The following is a 17,172-nucleotide window of genomic DNA, read 5'->3' as shown; positions in this document are numbered from 1 at the left end:
CTAGCTATCTAGATTACTCACTGTTGTCTGAGGTTGTTATCATCATGTTCTGTCTGATTTACTTCATCTCCTAACAATGAAGCCAAATCCTTAATTTCTTTATTTTGGAGCTAAGATAGTCATTTTAACCTAAATGTGCCCCTCCTAAAGGTGGTGTATGTGATTCTGGAGAAATCCAATACCATGACAAATACCATGATGTAGAGCGAACAACGACACAGCAAGTAATGTAACTAACGTTAGCTAGGTTGTGGGTTAGCTTAGCTAGGTTGTGGGTTAGCAAACTGTCCCTACAGCTGCTGCTGCGAAGCTAACAGCCAGAGAGCACGAGACGGTTTCCCAGAGCCAGCACAGCAGCTCCAGACAGCGATACTCACAACTCTCCTGCTACTGTAGCTAACATCACAACAGCAGCATGTCTGGGCAAACTAGAAAGTAAGCTGAATGTCCGTGGGCAAGTCGTTTAACGTTACCTGACGCACAAATCGTGGCTGGAATAGTGCTGTGTGGCCCGGTCCGAGCTGCTTTGTTTGTTTCCCATTAGCAGAGCCAGGGCTGAGTACGAACAGCACACACACTGAACAGACAGCTAGCGGACCGCGAGGAGATATTCGCTGAATTTGACAAAAAGACGTGTACTGGATTAGAATCACATACCCCACCTTAAAGATTTGAGGCGCTTCTCGAGATACACCTCAAGAGAGTTTTAGAGTAGAGTAAAACTCAAGTATTATAAGTACTCAACAACAAGTATCGTGTTGCAAAAAGCTCCATTTTCAACATTCAGAAAAGGTATCTATTTTAACATACTATTACATACTATTTTACTCCAGTAATTTAGTATTACACTTCCATAAAACTGGGGAACTATACAGAATATGGGGGACAGAATAAAATGATGGTATGATGAAAAACAGTCAAAATTGAAGCAGCAGACTTTTAGTCCCTAGTATGGGTCAAGCTTCAAAAATGTTGAAACATACATTTTCCATAATGCAACTGAAGAATCTTTTTATTAGCTCTTCTATGCTGAGTAAATGCTCCCATCTTTCAAACTCTATGCCCGCAGTGTGCAACTCAGGCTTTCTGTTATAAATTTGTAGATTTCAATCCCAAGCCAAGATGACATCAGATATGACACAAGTCTGATAGACTGACCTTGATGTGTAAAATTGGTGGGGTGCCCCTTTAAAGGAGTGCTCCACTGATTTAACATTGCACTCCTATAACATTGTCGGAGTCACGATGGACAGTTTAAAAAAAAAGGAAAAAATCAGTGCAGCAGCAGAGATATCGTCTTCTTTGTTCCACACATTCTTCTTCCTTCAAAACCGGTGAATACATTATTGCACAAGTCACGCTCTAGTCCTTGCGGAAGCTGCAATTGCTCTCCAAGGCTGTAAATGGCTATGGACAAATCTACAACATCACACAGGAAGGTGAAGCAGAAAAAGCTGCATGTGGCTTCTCTGATAAAACTTTCACAAGGCATGTCACCATTGCACAACACACTTACTGTTGTTTTCTTCTACCTGCTTCCTCATACTTCTCATTTTTGGCAATTGGCAATCTTGTTTCTAGTGTGTATTATGAAGGAGGAGAAGGAACAGGTGATCAATGAGCCAATCACCTAGAAGGACCAGTGTGGCTGCAGACCACAATGTTTCAAATTTCAATTGGCGCAATTACCTAAATGCAAAGATTCACCCACACTATGAATCACTCATAATTCAGCATACTCCTATCAGCTTGAGGATTCAGTGCTACAGATTCCGCTCAGTGTTCATTCATGTACTGAACACCTCTAAAGCCAGCAACAAGTCCTCAAGAACATCAGCACTGGACGATTGCAGAATCGCTGGATTACGTCCCATGCCAACATTTTTTAAATACTTTCTATAATATTGCGCATGGCAACTATGATATGATTAAGGTTAGGCAACGATTGTGGTTACCGTTAATACGTCAATCACTGTGACAGGACACAAACTCTAGTCTCCTGCATGCTACACCCCCATCCACTGCTTCAACCTCCACACCCTTACTTTCTAACTCGCTACATGACGGGCAAACTACTTCCTTCAGTGGCACTGAGTGTTGACACTGGATATTAATAGTGAGGTATGGAATCGTCCAACATGGACATTGCAATTCCTAGGCTTATATAAAGCCTAGGATGATGATCAAATGACCAATCCAGTTGTTTTTCAGGGGAGGACAGTCTTGCTAGTGTGAGAGTGCAGTTCAAGGTAAAGCTCAAAAAGGCTTTTCATTTAAAAGGTAATTTCACTAATCACAATGTACCTCCCAGCTGCCTGTTTACATGCAGTATTTGACAGGTTCCAGGAACGTGCCTTTGGGACAGGCCAGTATCAGTACTCACCAACAGGCGAGGGTGTGCTGCCGCTGCTGGATGGCTGCTGGATCTGCAGCCTCTGCGGTGACGGTGGCGGCAGCTGTGGTAGGGAGCTGATGATTGACGGAAACAGGAAAGGATACACTCCAGGTGTGTAGCGCCTCATCTGGACCAGTGGAGGACTGCTGCAAGGCTGGCCACGGCTGGCGGTCTTCATCACAGCGATGGGCGAAGGGTGCACTGAGCACTGAGCGAGCTGAGGCTTGGCGAAGCTGGGAGGCCATCGGGTGAACCCTGGCTGCAGTTAGTGTGTCTGGAGCAGGTGTGGTACCACCTCAGCACTCCAGAGATGCATGGTGGTGGAGTTTAGTGTCACCCAGGTCGACTCAGAAGCTTGTTCCACTAACACTGTAACACATAAACACATCAAGTATGATTTAGTTCACTGTAGCTCTTCCATCAGTAGGTGATGAATGAATACTCATGAACAGAAATACAATCCTTTGTATTTGTGTGTGGCTCTTTTCCTGTTTTCCCTCACTGTCTTCTACAGGTACACTCAGGGGACTCCTCGCACGTGTCCATTCCAGCTTCAACCTTCACCCTTTCTTTGGCTTGTTTGAAATCTGTCTGTTCAATCACTGTCCTTGCCACTATATATAGGACAAATAAATAAAATAAAAATACAATTAAATAAATAAACATTGTTAAAAAAAAGCACCCACTTTTTAAATAACTAACTTATATCATCGACCCACCATGCCGTTGTCTTATTACGACTATCATTCCTCTTGGGGAGAGAGATGTGTAATACCCTCAAAATTGTTTAAGTAACTCTAAATTCGATATTGTGCCCCGAGGATTTTAGCATCACCATTAGCATCACCAGCAGTTTTCAGTTATCCAGCAAAATGTCTGCTCGATGGATTGGCAAAAACAAGTGGTACAGACATTCATAGTTTCCAGATGATGTAACCTAATAGGTTACATAGGTTCACCTTTTTATCTGGCGTCACCATTAGGTTGACTTTTTTTGTTCAGAGGGAAATATTTTAGCCACCAGATAGATTGCCACAAAATTTGGTACAATCATTTTCCCCACAGGATCAATTATAATAACTCCAGTGGTCCCGTGAAATTTCACTTTGTTCACTACTTTATGACCAAATTTAAATGTAAAACGAGCGCTAAACAGCATACTACTGTAGCTGCCATGGTAAACATTAAACTTGCATGTTAACATTGTCATTGTGAACATGTTAGCTGATGTTAGTATTTAGCTCAAAACACTGTGTCTACGTACTGGGGTGTGGCGATATACTGGTATTGACGATAACTATGATATTTAAAAAGAAAACTTTATATCATGTTAATAATACACATATGATAATATCGTGTAAATAAACCAGTGCCTCTTAAATCACTTCCGTTTCTTTCAGTTCTCGCTTTGTCATAGTAGGTAGCGGTAAAGTAAAGACAAAACAGACAATAAACAAAGTGTAAAGATGAATTTGACTGATAGCATTAGACCTCTGGTCTGAAAAGTGAAGCCAATGTGAAAGTGCCTTAAACCTGCATTCCTTCTAATGGCCAGCAGGGGGCGACTCTGGTTGCAACTCCACTGGTTGCAAAAGGAAGTCCAACTGTATAGAAGTCTATGAGAAAATGACCGTGCTTCTTACTTGATTTATTACCTCAATAAAAACTTTCCCAATGAGTTTATCACTAGTTTCAAGTCTTCTTCAATACAGCATGATGTTCATTTTGTAAATTATGGTCCCATTTAGAGTAAAATAGACTAGTGTAGCATGGCTACCTTGTAATTGACAAGTCGCTACTACATCGACCTGTCAGTCAGGATAGAGGCGGAGCGTATCCGCTGCACTGTGTACATTTAACTAGCTCTGAACTAGTTTTTGTGCGCTGTCTGTGTTTTCATCCAAGAACTTAACTGTAACATTTTGGTCACCTAAGAATGTCTTGTTCAGCATTCGGTTGTACTAAAAGACACAAGGAGTTGGCTGTACATTTTATTTTAAGCCCGTTTTGTCGCTAGCCAAAATTAGTATCCCAGTTAATTAACGTGAATTATGGGTGCACCTTGCTAACCAAGCTAGCTAGCTCCACCCTCTTGTCCAAATATGGTCACTTCTGAATCCAAAAAATCTAGATGGCGATGGCCAAAATGCATCAAAACGGTAGTCCACAAACCAATGGGTGATGTCACAGTGGATACGTACTTCTTTTATACAGTCTACAGAGAGAGAGAGAGACAGCGGTGGTCAAGCGACCAAGACAAATGAATGAGGAGAGGGAGTGCCGGTAGTGAGAAAGTCGGTGAATCAGAGAAATAAATGTTATTTTCTGATTATTTCACAGCTGTTAGGTCAACTTTCTAAAGCACAAACGAACACACAATAAAATGCAAAATCAAATTTGATGGAGCTACCTGACTATACAAAGCCATCGTCACTCACTGTTGACACGTTTCACTTTCAATGAAGCTAGCTAGCATTTAATAATATGGACTGTGGATATAAGGAAATTATTCAAAACCCCATCTGAACCATACTCAATATGGCCAAACTCAAATGCAATAACATTACACTACCAAAACAAAAATAAAATTGCAAAAATCGCAAATTAATTGTGGTCTCTGACATGAAGTCCACCAACCCATCCTTCACATACTTTTCACCTTGTTATGATACAGACGAGCTACTAACACCGCTGGCAAATACATTTTGACACACAGAGTTCGACTGGAAGAAATATATTGGAAAAGTATTTATAAAAAACACATTAGCGAAGTATTCAGAACCTGTAAGCTGTAAGAGCTACACTGGTTTGGAAGAATAGTGGTAGACATTAGACATCGGGAGCCTCGACTCATCTTTCAACCCCACCAAAGATAGTAGGAAAGTAGTTTATAAGGAAGCACTAATTGTAATAGTTCAGTCCTTTTTTCATGAGAATAAAGTTTCATTGAAGTAAAGCACATACAGGGAGTTTTTGTTGTTTGTTTGTTTTTTTAAAATCTAGCCACAATTTAGTGGCATTGTGGACTCTTAGCTCCATATCAACAGTTCAGCTTTGTTAAGAATGTATTCATTTATGAAGGTCACAACATGGATTTCCTTATGAAGATGATTTCAAATAGAATTTGTTGGCAAAAATGAAAAGCCACCATTGCCTGGTTGATTGCCTGGTTGGTGGTGACAACAAGTATTTGACCATGCTGCAAAGACAGGACTTCTTAAAAAAACTTCAAGCCTTCTACTCTGTACACTACAAGCTCGGTTCAGTAGCTGAAACTGATCATTTCCAGGTTTCAAGGATTTTCCAAGATATTCCCAGCAAATAATTTGTCCTTATAAATCAGCTGCAGTTCACCTCGGGCGCTCACACCAAGGTAGCTGCCGTCTGACTCGGGGTGCCGATGAAGACGAGCGGGGTGGTGCTGAGGTGTGATCAGTCCTCACTGCTGAATTCTGTGTAACACAGTTATAAACTGCTACGGTATAATGGTGCTCATAACGCTCTAATCTACAGTCAGGGGGCCATTAAAATGATCTGTAACCACACTTTGTAATTAACAACCACCAGATAGCGTCTTGCCGCTGTGCTGCATACCACTGAGGAAGGTAGAGACAGAGGTGAGAGCAGAGAGAAGGACAGGGACATGGTATTAAAATGTGATCTGTATCTGAGTGTCACGTTCATAGCATGGACTGGGACTGGATGGGATGGGATCTGCTGGCCCACTCTGAAGACTCAGATCTCTGAGTCAGACAGGTGAACATGAAGTCCATACCTTGTTTTCAAATTAGGATTGCTGCATCCAAAACCATCATCGTCATGTTTTGTAATAAAATAATCAATGAAGAAAAAAACCTCATCACCATGAATAAAAACATTATCGCTGTGCACACAAAATATCACAACTAGATACGACACTGCTTGGGTATAAACATTGTCTCTATCATCACCACAGTCTCTGTTGGCCACTGAGCAGGTCCACTGGAGCTGTTGGGGTTAAGGGCCTTGCTCAAGGTGGTAATGAGGGAGGAGTGCTGCTTTTTCACTTCCCCCACCCAGATATATCCTGCCAGGGATCTACTTCCGGCCACAAGCTCTAACCTATAGGCCATCACTGCCCATGTGGATAGGACAACTGCCTCAAATTGTCATTATTTTTTCTATATTATTTGGAATATGCCCTTTGGCAGTAAATTATGTGGACATTTCTGAAACGCCATCAAACATGGATGCCTCATGTCAACTTAATATCGGCATTCAAGGTAAATAAACCAAAATTATGATAAAAAATCATATTAGGGGACCAAAAAATGCTATGTCAATGCAGAGCCATGACAAAAATAAAGGAGGAATGGTTTGACAATAAGTTAGATGACAAACAACATCTTGCTAAGGCAAAGCGGTCTATGACTAGAATGGGAGGCAGCCAAGGGGATGTGACTGTCATCGAGATAGATAACCAAATACACCTTGTCAGACCTCTCAGCAAGTATCACCATATCACACCGTATCAGTGACTGATATGGTGAACAAAATATAAATTTTGTTTGGGGAAACTCTTTTGTTACAGCAGCTCACTATCACGTCAGTGCACACAGGAATAGAAGTACTAAGCAAAAAATATAATACACTATAATACAGGTCAGAAAATAAATTAGTACCAAGTGGGTATAAGTATAAAATAAGTGTGAAGTACAAAGTGGGTTTACCGATTGATGATAATAATATGGTATAAAGTAATAGTGCATAAACTGTCAAGTTAAGTGTAGCTATTAAGATTATAAGAGACGGAGGATATTGTGCAGCATTAATAGAGATATGAATAAATATCAATATCAATAAATAGGGAAGTTTAAACTGAAAAGAGTATATTGCACAGGATAAATAAACTGGTTATTGACCACCCTGAACTGGAAGGAGCTCCAACAGGGAATAGCAGGGAATCAGCTTCCTTCCCGTTACATAGAGGTCCCAGGTCTGTCCCCTTTCCCCCTCCTATTCGCGATAGAAATCAAGCCAGAGCAGAATATTAAAGGGATCTAACAATATGGCTGTGAACAGAAGGTGGCGCTGTATGTGGATGATCTTTTGGTCTTTTTATCCAGAGCCGAATCCTCAATGCTCTCGATCTTTAAGAAGTTTGTGTGATAAAAAGCTTGTTGAATTTGTGCAAAAGCTAATTATTCCCTTATTCCCTGCTGGAGCTCCTTCCAGTTCAGTGTGGTCAATAACCAGTTTATTTATCTTGGTATCAAGATCACCAGGAAATATTCCAGTGTTTTTCATAAAAACATAGAGAACCTTATGCAAAAAATCAAATGTGCTCCTCCTTCCCCTTATCGTGGAATAAGGTGTGCAATACCCAAATGGTATTGATTTGGGATCAGTTCTGCTGGGCACACAGACTTATAAATATTTCTCTGCTTGGCCCAATTCATCATAATGTTTTATTCCCCCCCTCCATACACGATAGTGCATTTGCTGCCTGGCACACTGTGCATTGGCTCGCTATCACAACTGTATGGCAAATATCACCTTCCAGTTAAACATCACTTCAGATACCTCCAAGTCAGAAATTTCATTTGAACTAATACTCCAAAGCCTTGCCCACTATAATTGACTCCATCCTTCAAATGACTGAGATCTCAGAAGGTATGATTTCAAAGATCTATAGCAACCTTACTGGGCTCCAGCCCCCGTTGATGTCGCAAGTGAGAAGCGCTGGGACTGTGGATATAGGCTACGAATTACATGGTCATACCTGGGATGTGGAACTTCATCGGATATTGTCATCATCCTTCAGTGCCAGACATCATTAAATACAGTTCAAAATACTTCATTGGGTTTATTGGTCCGGGGCCAAAATAAGTCATATTGCACTCAATTTCAATCCTACCTGTATTAGATGTAAGACTGATGTTGGGACCATGGGCACTCCACCATTGAATTCATTCATTTGTGGGACTTTAACTGAACTTTGATCAGCATTCCACAATCCTGAGGGCCATTGAACTCAGGATCCCAGGATGATGTCACCAGGTCAATAAAAGGGGTCAGCGGTCATTGTTCTTTCGCTTTTCTCCTTGCTCTTTACACGGACCTCGGGGTGGTCTGTGTTACGCAGACCACTGAACAAAGGATTACGGCCGCAACATGAGGGCCTGCCTTTGTCTTAAGATTTCTGGAGCTCACCGCTAACCGAGAGTAAGCAAACTCTCTTCTCCAGAAGCTCTGCTGTCTCCCTCTCAATGTGATCCGCTAACAGGAAAAACACAGCAGAACTGAACACTCTCTCTCGTATCGCAACGACGTGAGGGCCTGCGTAAGATTTCTGCAACAATAGTTTGCACCAACGGCTGCCACACACAGTCTGCCAGCTAAGTTTAAGAACTGACTTTGAGGAGAACAACAGACGGAGTGACCGCTTTCTCCATCTGCACAAACGGACCACACGGATTTCTTCAATCAGAAACCAACATTCCTCCCTGCCTGGCTAATCTAATGGGACCGCTAGATAATACATGGCCTGGCCATTTTGCATGTCCTTTCTTTGTCTAACCATGTGGCCTCTGTTCAGCCCAGTTGCCATTTTGGTTAGATTTCTTTGTTTGACACCATCTTGGACCCAAGCAGCCATTTTGACACACACACACACACACACCCTTTGTTCTGTAGTTTAGTGAATTTAGAGTTAGACTTCATATTGTGTTTTTTGCTTGTTTATCTTTTAATATATGCTTGTGTATAATTATGCTGGTTTCTTTAATGGTGCACAAGAGTGAATAATTTGTCAACCTCTTCTATGTTGAACTCCAAATTCTTCAACCTACTAGCTATTGATGGTAATTCTGGTTATAGTTATTGATTTAATTATTAATCTGAGTTCCAAAATTATAGTTTAGTATATTATATGAGACTCAATCGATTGGCTATCATATCTCTTCTTTAAGAAGAGTGGTGCCCCCGAGGACTTCATTAATCAAAGTTATTATTTATGATTATCTTTGATCAATTTGATAGCCAAATCTAATTGATGGTACCTACACAATTTGGAGCCCCTTTAACCATTGTAAATCCCAACACAGAACCTGCTTCTTTATACCACCAATTTTGGTGCTCACCAGCGGGTGAAAGCCAACCCTAGATTTACTCTCGTTTTGGAACGAGCTTTGTCCACTTGGCGTTTCGCCTTGCTATATTTGCGTTTTTTTGGCACTGTGTCCGCAGTTTTCCGTAGCTTCCTCTTGGATGTGTGCTTACGATCTGGCACCTGGCCGCCCTCACACCCTGTGCACTGTTATTGGCTGGGGGCTACACGCCCACTGCCCAAAGGTTGACACCCAGAAACATCTCTGAAGATACAGACACCACCACACACTTCTAGTGGGTCGTAAGTGATGATTGAGAGGGATTATTTTTGTAAATTGTTTTTTAGGAGGATCTTTCTCATTCTGCTTTTAAAGACATTTTTGGGAAATGTGCTTTTCTTGCCAAGAGTTAGATGATAACATCGATCAATATGAAGATACCGTTGACGTTTAGCGACTGTCATGTCCCCTTTGCTGCATTTATTTTCAAAGGTTCATGATTACTTTCATGGTGTTACATGATTCTGTTTGGAACTTAAACACCTTTCTGTAAGAAAACACACACCACCAACCACCATTAGCAGTGGTAATAAGGTCTTAGTGCCTGCCAGCTAAGGTAGAAGATAGGAAGCACATTTTAGCATTTGAAAAAGCCTAATATGTGGTTGTGTTTACTTATAAAAACTTATTATATATTCACCCTTGGTATGATGGATATGATGGAGCTCGATTGTATTCTGTACATACTTATTGGATAACTGATCGATACTACATTTGGCGACTTGTCCCTGAGAGACAAACTGTACTGCACACACTGAAGGAGATGTTTTATATTTAGTTTTGTTACCACATGTATCCTTACTGTCAAACTTAAGTTGGAATATGAATATTATTCTCACAGCTTCCTGGGTGTAAGGAGTCTTCCAAGGTTAGGGGTGGGGGTTGTCTGCTGTGTCAATAACAGGTTGAAGCAGTGGGAGATAAGAGATGCTACAGCTTCCAGTGGGAGGAGAGCTACTGCTTGTTTGGCTCCAGCAGTCTTATCTCCCCCGGGGTTCCCTGCTGTCATACACACATTACTGCAACAGTTTAATCAAGAGGGACAGAGGAAGCACACACACATTCAGCAAGTTTTACTCCTGCTTACTGGAAACCTAAGTCTTGAAACCTTTGCTTTCAGAAAAGGCTGTACAATACTGTCAATGTGGAAGAAAGGATCAGAAATGGGCCATTTAAAAATGAAGAGGTCTATAGGAAAGCATGGAAGATGATCTTCCTTTCATGAGCTATTTACACCTCACAGTACCACTTTACACAGTACAGAAAAATCACGATACAGTAAGAATAATCAAGGGAACAGAATCCTTTAACTTCAAACCTCAAAGCAAACATTATTTCCCTGGTGACATTACAAAATAATCTATCAGGAATATGCACCTGCACAAATTTGATTGTGCAGCATTGCATTGCTGAATTATCTCACAGAAATTAAGTCAGATTAAACTTTTTTGTGGACGACCTTGTGTTGTTTTGCCAGAGCACTTTGCCTTGGCAGTTAGTTTGAGACCACTGTGTACCACACAGTTGTGTTTCTGAACATGGCCCTACAGTTCTTTCAAATTTATCCTTTGTACAACTTGGCATGAAATAATTTACTGACATGGCTCTTTAAAACTTTGCAAATGCTACTAGACTCGTTGCACTTCTTTTTAGCAATGTTGCCACATTCCCAGATCTTAGCTATTAACTTGGTGAGTTCACTGTTACTACTACCAATAGAAATGATGGCCAAAAGTATGAAAGTAAGACCCATGTTGTTTTAAACCATAATTACGCTTCTGTTTGTAAATTAAGATACAATTGCATAAATTCAGCAATTTAGGAGACTATATTAAGGGGTGCATGCATACACTTAAAAATTATTAAGCTTTTTGAAAGACACAGATAAACTAAACTCTTGTAATCAGATGTAAGGGGAAAGTAAACATACATACAGACAACAGATCCATGGAAATTTTTAGAAATTGTTCTGGATAAAAGCATCAATTAATAGAGACCATGAAAGGAAAAGCACTCACAAAGCAAAGTTTTTATTGTGCATCTTACGTACTTGTAGTGCAGTCATGGCAATGCATTGCAGCTCTCAATGAGTAAAGCCTCTCTAGGCTAAGAATACATTGTATCATTGTAATGAAATAATTCCTAATCACTGCAGAAAGTAGTGAGTGCCTTTTTGCAGAGATGAGCCACTTAGACACAGGTAATCTGTTCCTGGCTTGTTCAGGAGTATTGATCCAGTAGAATCACCAGTGGGATTTGTTGGGTCTCTGTAAATAATATTATAAAGAGTACGGTCTAGACCTGCTCTATAGGAAAAGTGCAATGAGATAACTTCTGTTATGAATTGGCGCTATATAAATAAAACTGAAATGAATAGAATCAATTATTTACCCAAATTTACTAAATTATCCAATTGACAATTATCAAATTATCAAAGGCATGCTTTTAAGTAACGGTCCAGGTACCTGGCTCCAGATTTAGACTTAATAAGAACACACTAGAACTTCATTATGATACATGTACAGTACATGGGTAAACAGTGTTGGTCTAATGATTTTAAATGTTGAAGAGAATGGAGGTGGAAAGTGTACTGAAGGAGGACTTCATATAGAGGAGGATGAGGGATTCTTCTGGGAATACTGTGTGAGATGTTTATACTGCAACATTCCTTTCTACAGTCTGATGTTATTCACACAGTAGTTACTGTGTCTTCTACTGATTCATCTTTGGTCTTACGACTTCTAAACAATCTCCTTTAAGAAAAGTTTCTCCCTTCATTTCAGTGAGAAACAAGAGGCAATGCAGTGCAAGAATAATTCATGAGGCTTAATTTAGAAATTTAGCTCGTGCTGCCATAGCGGATAGAAACCTGATAACAGTACAGCCAATGAGCATGAGCTGAATAAAAATAGAAGACATTAAAAACAACAAGTTAGTGCATGTAGAAATTACTATTTGATGGAGCCACTCACATATGCTTCTGCAGCACACACAGTGAGGAGTACTCAATAATTTGTATTTTTTTCCTCCAGCTTCAGCTTGGCTTGGACTTTCTGTGTTGCAGCAGCTGCAAAAAACTATATGTGGAGCATAATGATATGATCAATATGATGAAGTTTCATTCATCACATGTTTTCTATGCAAAGTATTGGAACTGAATGAACTTGAATGAGACATTTGAATCTGACACACAGAAAGCATGAATATGTACACAAATATAAACATACAATATATTAATTTATAATAGACACACATAAATTTACTTTATTGTACACAGTATTGCAGCTACCTAAATACTGTACATTGTGCAGAATTATAATTTATGCACTATAAAAAATGTTAGAGATATCATCTGTTAGCGGTTAGGGATATCATATTTTTGGCATGATTGTGTAGCAGTGTTCTTTCTTTCGATCTTTACATATGTGCTGTATGTGGTATTAAGAGTATTATTAATTTCCTATTATGTTTTCGAGTGCTATGAGCACGTGTTTTGATTAAGATTTCAAAGTTTGATTTTAAAATTATTTTGCATATGACAACTTGTTTTCCCTCCAACTTTGGATGTGCAATTACACAATTGTTTCCCATGTGAAAATGTATTTTCAGAGATCAGTCACGGGTCAAATTGTCATTTTCAAAAGGGATATTAAAACCAATCCGTGTTTTGAATTCACGTGCATGCATTCACATACTGTCCGCCAGTCCCATGACATAAATGCTGAAAAAATAAAATTAAGGTAAAAGGTCTTCAAACAGATGCAACCCCCTGAAAAACTAACCCTGGCTCTATTCAAAGTTAAAAAATACACCTACCAACACCTCTGAAGCTGACTAATTAACACGTATCTTATTTGTTTAATCCACATATGAGCAGAAAGATTAAAAAAAACCTGGATGAGGAAACAGGCCAAGCTATGCACACTGGCTTAAAACAAACCAGTGGCTGCTCATCAGAAAACACTGAACTGGGTCCCATTTCCTCAGGCTCTGTCCAGGCTCCAGTCCATTTGCTGTAGGGTCTCTCTTTCATTTTTTAATGGAAGACGTCCACCGAAGGCTCCGGTAACATCTTCATGTGTCTTTTTGTAAGCTTTATCTCTGTTCCTTGTTTGTCTCCCATCTCTGTCCTCTTTTATCTCTCTTCCTGCTCAGTTTAGCAGCTCCCTGCTCCCTGTGATAGATGGAGGCTCCCCCAATGCCGACCCCTGGCATCTGGATCACAGCCATAATGACAGGGCCAAGCGGTGCTAACATGCCTCAGAGAAAGGTCAATAGACCTGAATGGCAATACAGATATCGACAGTGTCATCTATCAGAGGTTGGAGGGGCTCGACAACGGCATGACAACAATTGACTGTACATCAGTCACTCCGGGATCAATTGCAAAATCATTTCTGCATCATTTTCAGGTGCAGGGAAATCAAAGGGAGCAGCCTCTGCACCCTTAAGGCACAAGACATATGACAGGCTTTCACCTAATCAGACAAACTGCACAAACACATTACCTTCATTATACATACAGGAGCTATGAAGGATTTTTTTCCTTCCTCGATGTGCATTATTTATTATGCTACATGAAGGGAACTTCTTCAGTGTGGTAGACATGCAGGGGAGCTGGGTGTTTCATGTTGAGCATGGAGCTGGGAGTCTTGGAACCCATTCTGAGTATCAGGTGTTGTGAAGACACTACACTACAACTCGTTTCATTAATTCACATGGCCCGTTCCTGTGGTCACACGCAGGCACAAGCACAAAGACATGCACACATGAAACAGTTCACACACACACACATATACACACGCTGCAGAAAATATCAGGAATGTTGTGCATACTCATTATCTCGTACTGTACTGTAAGTCTTTCTTTGGAAAAATCCTTTGACACACAGGAAGTCTTGCAGTTTTTAGGCTTGTTTGGAAGAAACAAAAAGGTAAACCAGGTTGGTACAATGATCAGCAATTACCACAGAAAGAGAAAAGAACAAATTACTACTTGATGAAGAGGAAATACCTTTAAAGGGGAACTCCAGTGATGTAGTTTTGCATTTCCATGAAGTGGGAGGACTCACAAGAGTGAGATCATAAAAAGAATGGTCAAAAGCTGTCGAAGCTGAAGAGGCATTGATATCCTGACTTTTAGACCCTAGTTTGGGTCAAGCTCCAATGAAGCTGGATCCTACATTTCCCATAATACAACCAAACATATCTTTTCGTTAGACACTGCCTGTCTGGTAAATGTCTCTCTCTCTTTCAATCTTGACACACCCAGTTTGTAATGTAGGCTTTCTATTATGAATTTGCAGGCCCATACTGAGACAATTACAATATCCTCTGATGACATCATCAGGGTTATAGAGTTGCAAAGTGGGAGGGGCTGCTGGTTCCAGAAACGTTTTCCCCATTCTGTATTCTCATTTCAAAAGTTTCTTTAAACGATATCTTAAATGTTACTAAACATGGGACTGTCCCAGACAATGTAATGATCATATGAGTGTGTGTTATGGCCTCCAGTTTTAATTATTTCAACTTTTTTCCTGAGAAATCATGTTTTGTACGTCCTTTTGGCATGGCAGATGGTTCTAAATACTACAATACCTGTGAGCCTCGGCCGCCTTTGCTATGGAGACGCGCAAAACAGAGGGCTAGCAAATTCAAAATACTTTGCTGTAGTGAGCAAAACACAGCACCACAGTTGCTGTATTAATCCAAAATTGACCCAAAATTTGAAAGTTAATTGATTTAAGCTGCAGACTGTAAAATCAGTTTTGTCCACACTGAAATCTTTAGTTTTCATCCACTGTTAGCAGTTCACGTAACAGAATTTTTAAGCTTGTTGATTGGATATTTCTCGCCGATATGTACCTTGAAAGTCGTAATTAACTTCTCCCCCGAAGTATTTATGTACACAAGCTTGTAAACTTGACTTTTTAATCAAAGAACCAGATATTTTCTAACACAGTTGTTAATCTTTTGTACTGATGACTCAACTGGGAGAATGTTAGTGTTCCGACTGTGAGTCATGCAACATTATCTGTAGGAAAAATGAATGGGACTTTTACTTCCAGAACCAGGGGCTCCTAACTTAGCTCCTCCCACTTCACAACTCTATTTTGTCAGACTTAACAAAGCTCCTCCAGGGCCACAGAAGACATACAACTGTTGCCATGGGCTTAGTAGCAATCTCCATGATGAGTAACTAACCATTATTTGTAAAATCAGTTAGTGAACATTTTTGAAAAGCAAAATAAGCATGTTAAGCATACTCTATCTGCATATCTATCTTTTTAACCAAAATCCCATGGCATAATTTACTACAAAGAATTATACGGATATACAAATCTGCTCATTGGAGCAGTTCCACTGAAATAAATTGATTTTGCTCCGAAATTTTGTGACGAGGCCCTAACAATTCTTTTGACCAGGAAATACAAGGCAACTGAATGTTCATTGTGATGTATCTATTTAAACCAAGTTTCAAGTCAGCAAGCTCATTGCCATAGCTTGCGGAAATGAATAGAAACTAACTTCTGCTTGGAAGGTAGGATAAAGTCATGGTATGCTTTGGAAAACAGTCAGCAGTAATAAAAATTATGTAGTTAATGGGCTAAAATGGTTAAATAGGCTGGAACATACAAAATCGGTGGTATGGCCCTTTAAATGCTGAAAAGGGATATGTTTTTCAGTGAGCTCACATCCACAAATACAGATACCTGCACATGTCTGACAGGCTCAGGGAGGTGTCCAAACTGAGACTGTTCCTCTGGGTGTTATTATCTCCACACAGAGGCGCACTGAGAAAATGTCTGAAAGCTGCTCCTAATCATGCTAAGTGTGACTAACCAACCTTGGCCACTGTTTCCTCAGGACACACACGTACAGACGTATGGCTGTGATGATATACCGTTACAAGCAGACATTTAGTCCTCTGTCACTGGTGTGATGTGTGGACCTATCTACTCCAGCAGGTACAGTAAGTATGCTGTATAGTGCAAGGGCTACAGCTAGCCACAAACACTGCAAAGGACATCGTTTCTGTGATTGCAGCATTAAGAAGGAGTACAAGCAGATTGGAGGCAAGACAAGTTCTAGGACATATTAGGACATTACATTCACTATAGGTTTGTGTCATTTAATGTGCTATATGTTGAGACAAAAAATCTCATTAGGTCCACTCTAATGAGGTCCACTCAGTTTCTTTTTCTTGTTTTTTTTCCTCACAGCCTTCACTGGCAGATGGATTTTACTCAGTTGTTATAGAGATGGCTCGGTTGTCATCACCTGATGTGGAATCATTTGAATTGTCTAATGTCCAGTAAATAAATCCAATCCTGTCCACCATCTAAATGATTGAAGTTGGAGAATGTTAAACATATTCTGGCCTATCGTTAAACACGACTCAACAGGCAATTCAATTGAATTCAAAAACTTTATTAGACAACCGATGTATGTTTGTGCACCAGTGATTTGATTTAAATGACATGACGTTATGTTATAGGACCCGCTAGTCTCAATAGCACTATCAATAAGCTTGGACCTTATTGATTTTCGGGTTTTGAGAAATTTGGAACCGGGTTCTTATAGAACCGGGTCTCGATCCCCATCCCTACACATGTTATTTATGTTTTTT

General features: G+C 40.1%; 1 protein-coding gene across 3 annotated transcripts in view; it reads right to left on the bottom strand.

Moving 5' to 3' along the window:
- The window catches only part of LOC122864108 (retinoic acid receptor beta-like), a 202,477-nt gene that overhangs the window by 123,459 nt on the left and 61,846 nt on the right, over positions 1-17,172 (bottom strand). For 2 of the 3 annotated variants that reach the window (XM_044171206.1, XM_044171209.1), the window contains exon 2: positions 2,384-2,764. In XM_044171206.1, the coding sequence (XP_044027141.1) occupies positions 2,384-2,573 (190 nt within the window). In that variant the 5' untranslated portion in view covers positions 2,574-2,764. Of the gene's footprint in view, positions 1-2,383; positions 3,010-17,172 lie in introns of all 3 variants that reach the window. The other variant, XM_044171207.1, reaches the window with a different exon arrangement.

Source organism: Siniperca chuatsi, linkage group LG17 (genome assembly GCF_020085105.1).
Source record: "Siniperca chuatsi isolate FFG_IHB_CAS linkage group LG17, ASM2008510v1, whole genome shotgun sequence".
Lineage (NCBI taxonomy): Eukaryota > Metazoa > Chordata > Actinopteri > Centrarchiformes > Sinipercidae > Siniperca > Siniperca chuatsi.
Note: the sequence above shows the minus strand (reverse complement) of the source record. Positions and strands in the feature narration are given on the sequence as shown.